Here is a 14,099-nt window from a genome sequence, read left to right as displayed (position 1 = left end):
AAATGAATATTTGCAATTTTATTCTCTTAAAATTAAAATGTTTGTAATTCTAGTTTACAGAAAAAAAAAATATCTTCAAACTGCAGATGGGTGCATGACCTGGTCATCCACCCCTGGTTGAAAGCCCAAAGGCATAACTTAGAATGGTTGTAAGGTAAACTCAAATGAACCAAGTACTCTAACCCCACCCCAAATCCTAAGGCATAGCACAAATACACATTCTATGGCTCTAGGTTTTTCTGACATAAATTTTAATCCAACCCAGAGGAGATCTGTGAGCCTAATATTTGCATTCCAAAATTTGCTTTAAGACCTATATATTCCCAACAAACATGTGATCTCAACCTGGAACAGGTTCCCAGTTCTCTGTTAACAAGTGGAATAAACAATCCATTTCAATGCCATCAATGTTTAATGTTAAAGAAGATAGAGTGTTTTCTCTCCTGTGAGCTACATGCTTAAGACTGAGCTTGAAATTCTAGCAATACCCAAAAAGTAATTTCAAATTGGAAGAAAACTGCTTGTTACAGATTTATTCCAGCTTCAGAGGATATATATACACAATTACTAGCTAAGAATTCATTTTCTACCCACTTCTGACAAAATGAACTAAACTTAAGATCTTACACAAAAGTAGCAGTCAAGGGTTCTGCAGTGGAAGAACTCTTAAATACTTATTTAAAGCACTGAAGTTCCTGTCATAAAGAGTAAAGAGAAGGAACAAAAAATGTGAAAAAAAAAGTAGAGGGGAGTATATGCCTTTAAAGCTGAAAAGAGTAAAGCTGTCACCACTTAAATCTGTCTTTAAGTAACAGTTACTTTAAGTCTTTTACCTCTGCTGGAAGCACTCCATATTAGTGGTTCTCAAAACGCCGGTGTATGTCAAAGAAGCAGAATGCACAAACAGTCATCAAGGCTCATTATGCCCTGATGCTGGTACCAGAAGACCCTCCTTATCCCTTCTGTCCATTCTAGGTGGATGTCAGGCTGAGTTTCCCAGGAAAAACCCATTGTTTTATCCAGACAAAACTCATGAGGCCCTGACATCAAAAGTATCAAGTCAGAAATGTCACCCTTACACAATGACCTAAACCGATGACCTAAATAAACAAATATATCTGCTAACTCTAATCAAAACCAGATTTTCCTTTAACCCTTACTATTTTAATATAAACTTCTTAATCTGATGGTGATCCTGCATCCACCCCATACCTCAGCTCCTGTGGGAATGGGCAAGAGGACTCCCAAAGAATTGTCCAATGAGAAACATGAAGAACACCTTGTGTTATTTGACCAGAAAGAAAAAAGGATCATGTTTGAAAAATGAAATCACTGTCAGTAGATAGGGTACTCAGGTGAAGATGCATACAGAAGTAAAAAAAAATAAAAAAATGCTTTAAAGTACAGGTCAAACAAAGGACTTTTCATAATACAGACAAAAGTAATCTGACATAATCAAATATGACTAATAGAGCTAGGTCCAATCTGATACTTCAAAAGATCCAGCTTCAATAGTAAGTTCTGAATTTACTAAAGAATTGTCATGCATTCACATTATATTCAGTGGTGTTTCCTACCCTTTCTGCATACAGTACACAGAAATCATTTAGACTATCTGGAATACAAGTATAACACATCCTTGAATCACAACAGATATCTGAACATTTAGGAGCTGCATCCCTGATATGAACCAGGTTTCTTTTAAATGTGTATGTGTACGTAGGTGTGTAGGTGCACAGAGGGAGAAGAATGAAGAGCAGCAAGACCTCTGTTCATGTCCTGTGTAAAAGAAGTTCAACCTCGAGAAAAGAAATCTTAGTTCCACATTGGAATTGAATTTAAAATTATGTTTGGAACATTGCTAGCCCTACAGAATCCAACTATTTGTCAGTGTCACAGAGAAGAATGTGTATATAAATGCAGATCATGTTGTTTAATTTCTCCTCTGGTTCTGAGGCACCCAGTCTTCCTCCTCATTCAGTAAAATGCTGCTGAAGTCCTTTTTTTCAAGCACCCAGTGTATTTCCTAGATTAAGCAGCAATATAAACAGTGAAAAACGCAGTTCAACTCTTGTTGGACTACAGCATTGTTACAGAATTTAGGCCAGTTATTTCCCAGACAATATGAACCACTGAGTTTGGTTAATAAATTTATATCATCTGGTTCTTATCATATCCCCACTGTTTCAGGGTAAGATGAAGTGTCAGTGACAAAATGCAAGGCTCCTCTGAGGCCACTGCCTAAACTTGCCTTTAGCTACTGTAAAAATTATGTTAGGGACAGAAGACTAGTATTTTTTCTTCTATAATGTTCTTTCTGCCCAGACTTTTCAGATAAATTTAAATGCACCCTTATATGAATTCTTGCCAAGCCACATATTCTTCTTTGAGTCATCCTTGAGCATCCTTTGATGTTAGTTTGTCACTGAGATGAAATATATACTTAGCACAGTACTGAAATGCTGTCTGCAGTGAACCAGGGAGAAACTGTTATCAACAGTTCCCTAGGTGTATAACAGCAGGGAAAAAGGCCAGTGACCTCAGCTCTCAATAAAAAGCATGTATTTCAAAGCTTCAACCAATGTAAATGTATCATTTATAAGGTTTCATTTGCACAATGTTATGTATCTTTATTGCATTCCATCCAAGTTAACAGCTGGATTAAAGCCCATGTGGGAAACTGTTTGGAAATCTCTGGATTTCGAAAAAAGGCAAAGCAGAACAAATTCATAGCCAGTTGAATTAATACTGGTAATTACCACAAAAAAAAGTTAACATGCAAGACATTTCTGAGTGTTGAAACTTTTTGAAGGCGAATACCTTGAAAAATTCATACATGAAATATTCCGATATATCAAGTTTGCAATGCACAAAAATAAAATGTTTAATCTATCTAGGCAAAGAGTTGCACATCATTTTAAATTGTACTGTATGACCAAAGTGCATCTACTCTTCCAGAATAACTGCACCATACTGAAGAAAGGGCTTATGAAAGTAAGCCTGATGCTTCTGAAGAGCATGATTCCCTGGAAGTACTAGGATTTCCCATGGCAATAACACTTCAGTACCAAGCAGGTATCTTTCCATTTCATGCACCTCATGAAACCAGAGGTCCCCAAGTCAGCCTTATCAATCAATGACTTCAGCTTATTTTCTTTACCCAAAGGTCAGATTCAGGGTCAGGACAGATGACTACTGTTTAGCTGGTATGGTGAATAGCCTGTCTTCCCATTGTCTTGTCTGTATCTCATATAAAAGCAAAAAAAGGACTTTTGCCACCAGACCTTTCACCCAGCCAGCCTCCAGAAGGACCACACAAACTAGAAAATCCTGCCTACCTGACATGCATACCAAAGTACTGGAAGTCAAAAGATGAAAAGAGAAAATACCCTTGTAGCCAGTCTGCCTGAGTAGTTTTCTGCACCTGATACTGTGTGACTACAAGTGCCATTGCTGCCATTAACAGCTGCGTGCTGTTCCATATGGCCAGATCAAAAGGATGTTTATGGAACTATTCAAAATACTCCTACAACACCATTTCCCCTAGAAAACAACCTGGAAACAAAAGTAGTTGCAATGAGCATCAGACATCTTGAGGTGAAAGAGGCTATTTCTCGTACACTGTCTCCCCAGTTCCCTAGAGGCTACTGCTCCCTTCTACTGGAGATGCAACTGTGAGCTGAACAGTATCACCCCACTTGCCCCAGGCTTTACAGTCTTGGAAATTAACTTAGGAATTTTTGCCTCCTTTTCACTTGCAAGTCAAAGCAAAAGGCTTCTGAGGGGATCAAGAGAGTATTTCCCACGGAAAACCCCTGGCACAGGAAACCCTTGATCTGAGCGTCTCCAAACCCCAAGGAAGGCACTGGCACAGGAGTACGGGCATGTGAGTAGGTATTCTGAACTTTGGGTAATTCTGCTCAGATTTTGCTAGTGCAGAGAAATGGTCCAGGATTTATAACTTCATCCTCTTAAAAAAGAATAAACAAAAAAATCCAAATCTCTCTCTGGATAGTTTTTAATTTACTCTTTCTTCTTGCCCCAAATCATCCACCCCTTAAAAGAAACAGGGGAAGACACCTTGCTGAGGATTGAAGAGGAAATCTCACCAAGATATTCTTGCAGTGCTTATTCTGCTCCTGTGAACAAAGGGAAAGAACAATAGGTGGATTTTTCTTTACCCTAAAGGAAAACACCTGATACACATACAGTGAGCTCAGTTCAAGGACATTAGTAAAAAAATTGCTGTGTTAGTCCTTTTCAGGGCTGTGTTCCTTTTTGTCTTCTCATTTTCTTAACAGAAAGACAGACTCATTACTAAGGGCACAGAAAAAGATAAATTATAGTATGTTTTTCTTTTGCACAGGAAAGCAAAGGATTATTGAGAGGGCAATAACTTCATGTCCCTCCCTGACCATGACCTGATATGGTTATTGCACAAGGACGAAGTGTCACACTGAGCTCCTGAAAACACTGTGTCTGTAGTCTCAGTGCTGTACACAGTTGCACCCTCTTACATCAATATCTCCACACGTCAATTCATCTCAGAAGGGCAAGAACAGTGCCAGTGCATAGTCACAAAGGATTCCTAATGCCCTAAAGCAAAACATATAGCTGTGCTGTGTATATGGGAGGACATAGCTTCCAGCGTGCAACAACACAGGGAAGAATCGATTAACAGCTATCTCAGGACATTAAGAGCTAAACAGCCATTCCTAAACCTGGACTGGAAGTTGTATCCCAGGAGAAATGTGCCAAATGTGAGCTCATTTCTTCTCAGAGAAGGGCAGCAGCCAGCTGGAGGGGCAGCGAAGGGGGTTGCTGGCAGAGGATGGAGCTGACACCATATCACTTCAACGTGTGCAAACTGAGCTCTGTGTAACCTTTTAACAGCGCCTTATAAACCTCAGATCAGTCCTATCTCTCACCCCTCTTCCCCATATATAAAAACACACCAGGAGAGAGAGCAATGGGAATGCAAGAGTCTTCTTTTTTGCTCACACAGACTGTAAGTTACAACATTTTGTTGTATTTAAGTCCTGCTGTGCTGGTGTAAACACCAGACATGGGTGATCCAATACAGAGCAAATCCAAGCTGGCTCAGCCTCAGACTTGTCGCCTTATTGACTCAGGGTTTTTAAGGCTAGAACTGGTTTAGATGCAGGATAGGTGAAATCACTTTTCAGAACTCGGAACCCACCCAACGGCATGGGTTCAAAAGTACATTTTGCACTCTAGGACTTTGGGTTTGTCTTCCATGTAGCAAGAACTGTGGGCAGGGGAAAAGCCCACAAGGTGCACAGAAAGGAGATGAGAGAAAAGTAAAATTGTAACCTGTGATGAGGCCTTTTGCATACCAAATATTTTCTAAATGGTGAGAAATGAAAGTATGTGCTGGCTGCGTTGTGCTCATCGGCTTTAAGAAAAAATTGCCAATTTAAGCCTAACACTGAAAGCTCCACCATGTCTCCCAAGGAGAAAGATATTAACATTGAAAAAATTCATATTGGCCATTTTCTTTCTCAGTAAACTGACCTTAATCTTTATATATTCACCGTCCTAAACTAACCCTCTGCGGAGATCACAACGTTCCACAGAGAGTCCACTTACAAAAGACCATGTCATCTGGGTTTAGAAACCCTGGTTCTGAAAGTCTGAGCTAGAAGACATTGTTGCACCAGTATAGATTTTGATCAGCATAGATTTTACTAAGACTAGGACAGCCCAGCCTCCTCTGGAGTGGATCACAGCACTAAGGCAAGGTGGCATAGGTTGCAGCAGGCAGATGACACTATGGTCAGGAGGTATTTCAGAGCAGGGAAGAGAACTTTCCAAAGACTTGTGTGATTTCAGACAACATCCACAATTACAAGCCTTATTCAAAACAAACGAAACCTCCTGTTCTTCTGAAAGTCTGCCATCTCTCTCAGTTACCTCATGGAGATGTGTATGTGCTTATTTTAACAAGGAGGGGCCATATAAAGAGTTGAAACATTAAGCTTTGGTGGAGGCATGAAAATCAAAAGGGAAATATTTATGCAAAAAACAGAGAGGAAAGGAGGCAGGAAGGCACACAGGCAGAAGGCGGGAAGAAAGGCAGGAAGAAAGGACCACTTTTTTAGTTATTTTTTTTTCATGAATTTACATTGAACTGCCAACATGGAAGTGGCTAAACAGTATCAGAACATAAGCTGCTGCTAGTCTCTCATGCTGCCCTCTAATCCCATGTGATGAAAATACTTTTTCCCTTACTGTACCCAAATAAAAGAATGAAACACCCACATTTTGAAACAGCTTGCTACACAGAAAGGATATGCATTTCTCTCTATGTCAGTCTTCAGCTCAAGTAAGGTAAGACACTCCCTCTTGACCTGGTGCTTACCAGCACTGATGGGAGGATATGTCCACTGAAGAATGACAAAACTGCTAAAGTTTGGGAGTGGCAGAATTTTACAGTTAAAGCCATAGCAATTCAAGTTTTCTGTTTTACATACTTCTGTTAAAATACTTCCCTCACCGCTTCAGCTAATTCATATCTTTCCTTTTTAAAACATGGCTGGACCTTTAAGGGATATACTGGACATACCACAGGAACTTGAAAATCCTCTGTATTTTAAAAAGTTACAGGAAGTATGAAAATGTCATATCGAAAAGACATTTACAATAAAAGAAGTCAGCCTTGGGCTTGTTAAAGGACATTATGTTTGCCCTAAGCTACTCATGCTTCTAACAGTTCAGGCAGAAAGAAATACAGCATTTCAACAAACCAGCAAGCAAATAAATAAATAAATAAATAAATAATTCACCCATCTGATGCCAGCATCAAAACAGTAGGAGACTTTATTACTTCCTCTATTTCCTTTCATATCTGACTCTCTTGATACAGTGCAGAACATGAACAACACACCAGCTAACTTCAAACAGGGACTGAGATTATATCCAACAAAGCTAAAAGGGGAAATTCAACACCCACACAGTATATTCATATGGAAACAAAATGAATATATTTATTTTATGCAACAGTTCGAATTTATTATAAGTTGCATATAATTTCCTGTCTCATTTCTTGAGAACCCTTGGAATTGATTTCAGGAGGTCTTACATTATCACACAACCCTTCCCTCTACCCTGACACCCTCTCTGATGAACTTCCTCTTTGAGAAGTCACTGAAAAGCAGGAATTTTCAAGGTTGAAGCTTTGGAAGAGATTTCATACAGGCAGTGAAAACTGAAGTGGAAACAATGTGAAAAGTAACATACAGTAGAAACAATGAACATACCACTTATTTCTCTGCACAGCTAGAAGGATTGCCCCTTCTAGCATAGCACCCCTTCAGGTGGCAAAACTACTAAAACTTCTACATGTGCTGGTTTTGTAAGAAAATTAAATCTCACAAATACATACACTGCTTTCCCTCCCCTTCTAATTTCACCCAGCTTTAGCTACTTCTATAAGAAGTTTGGAAAAGTTCAGTTATTACAGAAAAAGAGAAAAAAAGGTGGTCATACATGGAACGAAATTCTAAATAGGGTACTTAAAAGGTGGATGATAGAAATTCTCAGACATATGATGAAATTATTTACATTCCCTGAGAAAAAAGGACACCTAAGTGATCAGATTTTACTAAGCTTTGACTATTATTGGTCTGTGTTCAACACCACATACGGTTAAGGACTTAAGAGAAGATCTTCTCACTCCACGAAATGTATATCCCTTGCTTATTTCCCCCATTTTGCCTAAACATATGTCTAAGAGTTAGAACATGTTGTAACACCTTGAGTATGCAAAACTGGTCAGCCATCTGTTAAGACAAGTGATGCAAAAAGATGGAGAAGCCAACAGCAAAAACCAGCCATTCCTGTACAAGAGTTAGGAAGAAATTGTGTTTCGTACCCAAGTACAATCTTCTAATTAAATAAATAATTCATGCCAATTTTTGGGTTAGTTGTTGTCCACCAGATGAGAAGACTTATTTTACAACTGTCCTTGGCTTGGGCTGAGACAAATAATTTCTTTTTCTTTTTCCTGCTCCCCATCATGATACTGTAGCACCTGGTGGTTGGTATGTTTTCACTTTTTTTTTCAATACCTTTAGCTTTTTAATTGTTTCCATAAGGATGATCTTACCATTCTTTTTCCTTCCTCAGACTGCAATTTCCCATTTCCCCCCATGTAATTGTTTCTCATAAAATTCTGAGTTTTCTTACAAGGTTAAGAAAATAGCTACAGAAAAGCAATAGAAGCAACAGTGCTGTCTGCAGATTTGACAATACAACAGAAACAATGATGTTTTATTTGGACACCTAATGAAACAGTTATAAGGGATTAAGGTTTTATTTGCCTCAATTAAAGTTTAGTCATGCAGAGATCGATAGCCCTCTTCTGAAGAATTATTTGTCTGTTCATGTGGCCTTCTCAGACTTTACACCGACTCATGAAATTTCTGAGCACTGAAGGTTGTCCAGCTGACAGATCCATGATTACAGGTAACAACATTCCAATCTTCAGGCTCTCCACAGTGTTTTATGTCATAACTTCATTAAGTATTCTTTTGCAGCCCTATGAATCTAGCAAAGTCATTGAAAGAACATGTTAAACTTCAGTGACACTGGTGAAGCAGATCAGTAGCTCAACAGCCTACATTAAGTGCTGACTTTCTTTCACTAAACTCCAAAACCAAAAAAACTTTCATCACACAACCTTAGTTTAGCTCATGCAAGCTTCTGCACTTGGTAGAAAAAGAAATAAGTTTTGTTCTTCAAGAATCTGAATGAAGAGGTCAGTAAAACATGTCCAAGTATAGAATTCTAGAGTTATATAGGAATAAATTGTAATCATGCATACTTATTAGCATCTAGTCCTTTCTATAAGAAATGGGATTTTTTTATAGACATGACACATCTGAAGTATGGCATCATGGGTCACAAGCCACAATGGTGAGATATTTTCACTTTATAACATGAATAAATCTCAGCATTGTATAGCTGAACTCTACATTTCAGTTCATCCTCATCCAACTGGTGTGAGCAAATGCTAGTCTGTACGTATACATGATCCTGCATGAGAATATATTTGTGTTCTTTGGATCTCATACTGGAAAAAAACCCTTAAATATACCTACAATTGTAGAGACAGATGAGTAGACACAGCAGTAGGTAGATCTATCTACACATGAAAGGAAAAACTATCAAGCTTTACATTCAGATGTAAACAAGAAACATATCCACTTCACTGGGTAATTGTGCTTGTGGTCATCCAAGACAGACCCAGTTAGATAATAGGGGAGTGTAATGCCAAAGAGCCTGGAAGGAATGGACTATTGTATTTGACCATTTTCCATGTACAAATTAGCACAGCAAAAGAAAGAAATCCTGCGGAAAAACACATGTACTTTATTACAGTCCCTAGTGTTACTTCTGTAAGTATCATAACAGCAACAAAGAGAGCTAAAAAAGCTGCTGAAAAGATGCAAATAACAAACGCAAATGTGTTTAAATGTCCTTCTGACATGACGTGATTTGACTTCTGACTGAGATCACGGCTAGTTATGGTTTTGGCCACATTCCTTTCAGTAAGACAACTGTGTTTTGCTTGTGCTAGGCTTTTATTTTTAAACTAACAGAAAGGAAAATCTCTGGAACAAAATGCCTGCTTTCTTTTGTTGCTCTTAAAAGTACTATTTCCTTAGCATGCAAAAGTTAATGGAGCAATAAGAAAAATTCTACAAATATCTGATCTTTCTCTGGAAAGAGAAGCTGCCTTTTCATACTACATTTTCAAGACAAGCACCTTAATGTTATGGCTCAGATTCTCAAGAGTAGCCATGAATACTTAGTCCACATAAATCCTAGGGAAACTGATTCTCTGAGTATGGAGCAAGTTTTAGGACAGTTGACAAAATACACTAGGGACCCCCAGTCATCTTACTCAAGCACCGCTCAACTGAAAATGAAAACGACTTCTCCTGAAGATGGTTAAGAACTCCAGCAGGGTACTGAGCTGCACTCACTGCTACACCACTCCAGGCAGCTGCTAGCGAGAGAAGGAGGAGGGGTTATTGCTGTTGTTGCCTGTGGACTTGTCACAGCCTGTGAGGCTGCTAAGGCTCAATTGCCTCAGCATCTCATGTACATAGGCTGTACACATGCCTGGGCTGTGCAGCCTACTTCCTGAGGTGAGGATGCTGAGCAAAGGACTTAGGAGCTACTTTGCTCTACTGTATCTCACTGAAAATTTAGGAACATGTGATAAATTATTCTAAGACCAATTCTGTAAGCATTTATTGGGTAACTTTAGTGCTTACAACTGTGAACTTTTGCTGATGTTACTAGAGTGCCACATGACATGAAGCTGCTGGTGTTGGTTATTGTAGGAAAGATAGGGCCTTTAGAAGAGATACACATAAATCCAAACGTTGATTGTCATAGATTTCAAACTCTGTCTACTTGGCTAAAGGCTAACAAATAGGTCACAGACTGCTTTAATGACTTCTTGTTTTTTTCTCAAGAAACATCTATGAGTTTTCTACCATGGTGAACTCATGCTACAATAAACTACAGTAGGAATGAGTATACCAAGGTATCCTACAACTTATCCCTATCTCTAGCCAAGCTGTAAGTCAAATACTGGAATGTTTACCTAATCTCCTGCTGAAAGCAAGTGAGAGATTTTCCTGACTATGGAAGGAGCAAAATAATGGTCTGATTCAAAAAAGAAAGTTAAGCTTGCTTCACATCACTATTCTAAAGGTACAAAGAGATTTGGTGGAAGGTGGGGGGAAATCTCTTGAGGCAGGGTAAGTCATACAAATAAAAACTAGTATAATGTGGAATATAATGCATAATAGTTGGCAACAGAATGCATTATTTCTTTTCATGAATCAGGGACTGAGAACTTAATTCACAAGCAGCAGAGTGATGTACAAATATTATGAGTACAAGCTTAACATGGGGCCAAATACTACAGCCTTTACACATTCTTGTTGAGTCATATCTCCTGTTCATCTTAAATTAGTCCTGCAGGGTTGTCTCAGTCATTATTTACTTGTTACAGTCATCAGGTTATAAACATCTAATTTTCTTAAATGAAAGAGAATCTATGCTGACTTTATACCATCTTGTGTGAATTCAGAATTATAAAAGGAAAACAGACTTTTAAACAAAGTAAGACTTTTAGATCAGTCCAAATAGCATTCTTTTTTCTAGTGCTCAAACAGTATTTAGTGACTCTATATGCAAAAAAGCTGTTCCTTTTTTATTTTATTTTTAATAATACAATAATTTAAAATAAACATTTTGAACAGGGTTATCCTAATGTTTAGGTCTCCATGTAACTAATAAAAATTGCATTAAGATTAGTTTACAATGATTACTATAGATTGGTTGACACAGATAAATAAGAAGATGGAAGCTGCTATAAAATTGATCTATTTCTTAGTGATGTTTTGCTATTTGAACTGCTACATCCAAACAAATTCTAAGAAAAGGCCACATACATATGCCAAGATGACTCTGGTATCAAAAGTGTATGTATATAAATATCCTTTCTGCAGATTTTCTGGTTGCCAACATGCCACTCATAAAATTGAGTCAAAATGGAACATATAATGTCAATCAAACAGCATAGTTACATCTCTCAGCATCCTATCAAGGTAAACATGGGAAGCATGCAAGCAAATAATATAGCAATGATCAAGTTTACTGCCTGAAATATATCAGGTGTCACAGAATGTATCTTTCAAAAGTTGGTATAAACTTGACTCTCTAGTGAGGTACAGAAATAATGAGAGGTCATTTAAGCTGGTTTCAGGAAAAAGTTCAGTACGTGCTGTACCTGTTTTCTCTGCATGTACAAAACTGAAAAATATTTTTCTTTTTTTTTTATTTTTTTTTTATTTTTTATTTTTTTTTTTTGTAAGGAAGAAAATTCCAGGAACATTACAGAGTGATAAAGTTTAATTTAAGGCGAGAGAAACTGCTTCTCTCTAAACCCCGAGCAGATAAATAACCATTCACAGGTCACTGCTCTCCAAGTTTAGAAAGTTGACGCCAACATCAACTTTTTGGTTCTACCTGCAGCAACCCACGATATCAAGGCTCCAAGTCTGCAGTGCTGTAGAGAGGATAAGACTTACACGACTTGTTCAAAACAAACGCTCTCCAGCTGCAATTTTAAGAGATTAAAAGCACACCCACCCGCATATATTCAGGCAGATTACAGTATCAGCAGCAGGCGGTACGTATTTTAGCAAAGAAGTGGCATTTACCAGGATGAGGGAAGCTAGGAGCAGGGTGCCAGCGGTTGTCCAGCGGCAGCACTCCATCGTCGGGTCGGTGCCGGACCTGGGGTGGGACACGCACAAGCTGCGAAGAGCTCGGTGCCTGCTGTCACATCCAGCGCTGGTGCAAGCCTTCAGCCCTGCTTCAGCCCTGCTTCAGCCCTGCTTCAGCCCTGCTTCTCCGCCTCCATCAGCCCCGCTGACATGTCCTGACCCGGGCGTGGGTGGGTGGGTTGGCGTGGGCTGTGAGCTGCGGGGAAGCGCTCCCTGAGCCGGCGTTTAGCCAATCCCCCTCCCGCTATTCAGACGTGCAGCACAACAAAGCCAAGAGGTCTGTGGAAAGCGTAGCAGCTCAAGACAGGGGAAGGAGAAAGAGAGCGGGAGAGGAGGAGTAGTAGGAGGAGAGAATGGCAGAGCTGAGCGGAGCGCTCTGCCTGCAGCTCCCGGAGCTCCGCTTCACCCTTTGCCATGAGCTGCTCACGCCTATTGCTAGGTCAGTAGCTCTCCTGAGCGAGCATTGTTCCAGACAGGAGGGAAACTTAATCTGTGTCAATACATAACGTATGCCATAAAAAGCACCAATCGCAAAATGCTTACATCCTCCGGGGAGAATGCACAGTTTGCTAAAGCCTTGTATTCTTTACAGAAAAGTGCTCTCTTTCACACCAGATTGCTCAGCAATAGAGGGCTCTGACTCTGCTTTAAAACTGTAAAGCAGAAATGTTTTTAACAGGACTGAATTACTGTGTTTCTGCAACCATATTTTTCTTTGCAGAAGTTTAAAATCTAACCTATTCTTCACTGGAAGGAAAGCGAGATTACTGGGGGAAGAATTTTGCACAGAAAGGGAAAGACTTACACACCTCAGAAAAGGTGGGAACTCTGCCTTTTAAGTGTTAATTTGATAGACAGGAGTTTCAAATAACTGTTCTCGTTCTGTTCAGAGTCCATTTAGTTTGCCTCCTGCCTATGTTCCTGCATCGCCTGAATTCTCCACCTTTTTTTTTTTTTTTTTTTTTAACTGTCTGTTTATTTTATTTTCCGAAGGCAAAATTGCAAACTGGATCCAAGAACTTTCTAAAAGCAGTAGGCATTCTCCCACATGGGGCTGAGCTGGATGCCTTGCAGTCACAGCATTTTGGTGCTGCAGGGCACATCTGGGTATACAGAAAGCCCAGAAAAGTTGTGACTCTGTTACGTCAGCAAGCTCAGACAATGGAGAAACGTAAGGTACCTGTGTATTAGGGGAGGAGAATAGTATGATAGCCATGAGTCTTAAAAGTGGCTGAACTCAGAAGCTAGCAAAGGAAAAGGAAACTCTGACGAGGGCCAGGTCTGGGGACAGAAAGTAAAAAGGAGGACGGGTAGACCACAAACCATTTAGGAGCACTGCACATCAGTAGAAATTAAAACCAGCCTGGAGGAAAAGCTGGATGAACAGATGGAGAGTGATACAGACTTTGCAAAAGGAAAGGAACGGGGTGGAAAAATAAAAAAAGGGTCACAGATGTTGAGAAGTCAGATAGGAGGATAATAGAGTCTGGCTTTGTATAACAGGAACAGGAGCATAAACGCTGAAAACATCTGAAGGCCAAAATAGAAAATATATGAACTGGATGGAGATAGACTTTAGGAAATAAGGCTGAAGAAAAAATTTAAAATAAGAAATGAAAGTAATTAGGAGCATATTGAGAAACAGATTTCAGCCTTCACTGCCCAGCAGTCATTTGGTTGGGTACCTTTGGACTTGGCAGGCAAGGAAGCAGGGCCAGAAAGACTGAAAAGACTCAGTAGGAAGGGGCTATGATGGAAAATGCACTA

The 14,099-nt window shown here is 39.3% G+C and overlaps 1 protein-coding gene across 2 annotated transcripts in view; it reads right to left on the bottom strand.

Annotated features, from left to right (window-relative positions):
- The window catches only part of ADAMTSL1 (ADAMTS like 1), a 387,761-nt gene that overhangs the window by 167,238 nt on the left and 206,424 nt on the right, over positions 1 to 14,099 (bottom strand). The window contains exon 1 of one of the 2 annotated variants that reach the window (XM_015614944.3): positions 12,267 to 12,772. The exons of the other annotated variant lie outside the window; for it this stretch is intronic. Coding sequence (XP_015470430.1) covers positions 12,267 to 12,323 — 57 coding nt within the window. The 5' untranslated portion in view covers positions 12,324 to 12,772. Of the gene's footprint in view, positions 1 to 12,266; positions 12,773 to 14,099 lie in introns of those variants that run through there. 2 annotated transcript variants of the gene reach the window in all.

This window comes from Parus major, chromosome Z (assembly GCF_001522545.3).
Source record: "Parus major isolate Abel chromosome Z, Parus_major1.1, whole genome shotgun sequence".
In the NCBI taxonomy this organism is placed as follows: Eukaryota; Metazoa; Chordata; class Aves; order Passeriformes; family Paridae; genus Parus; species Parus major.
Note: the sequence above shows the minus strand (reverse complement) of the source record. Positions and strands in the feature narration are given on the sequence as shown.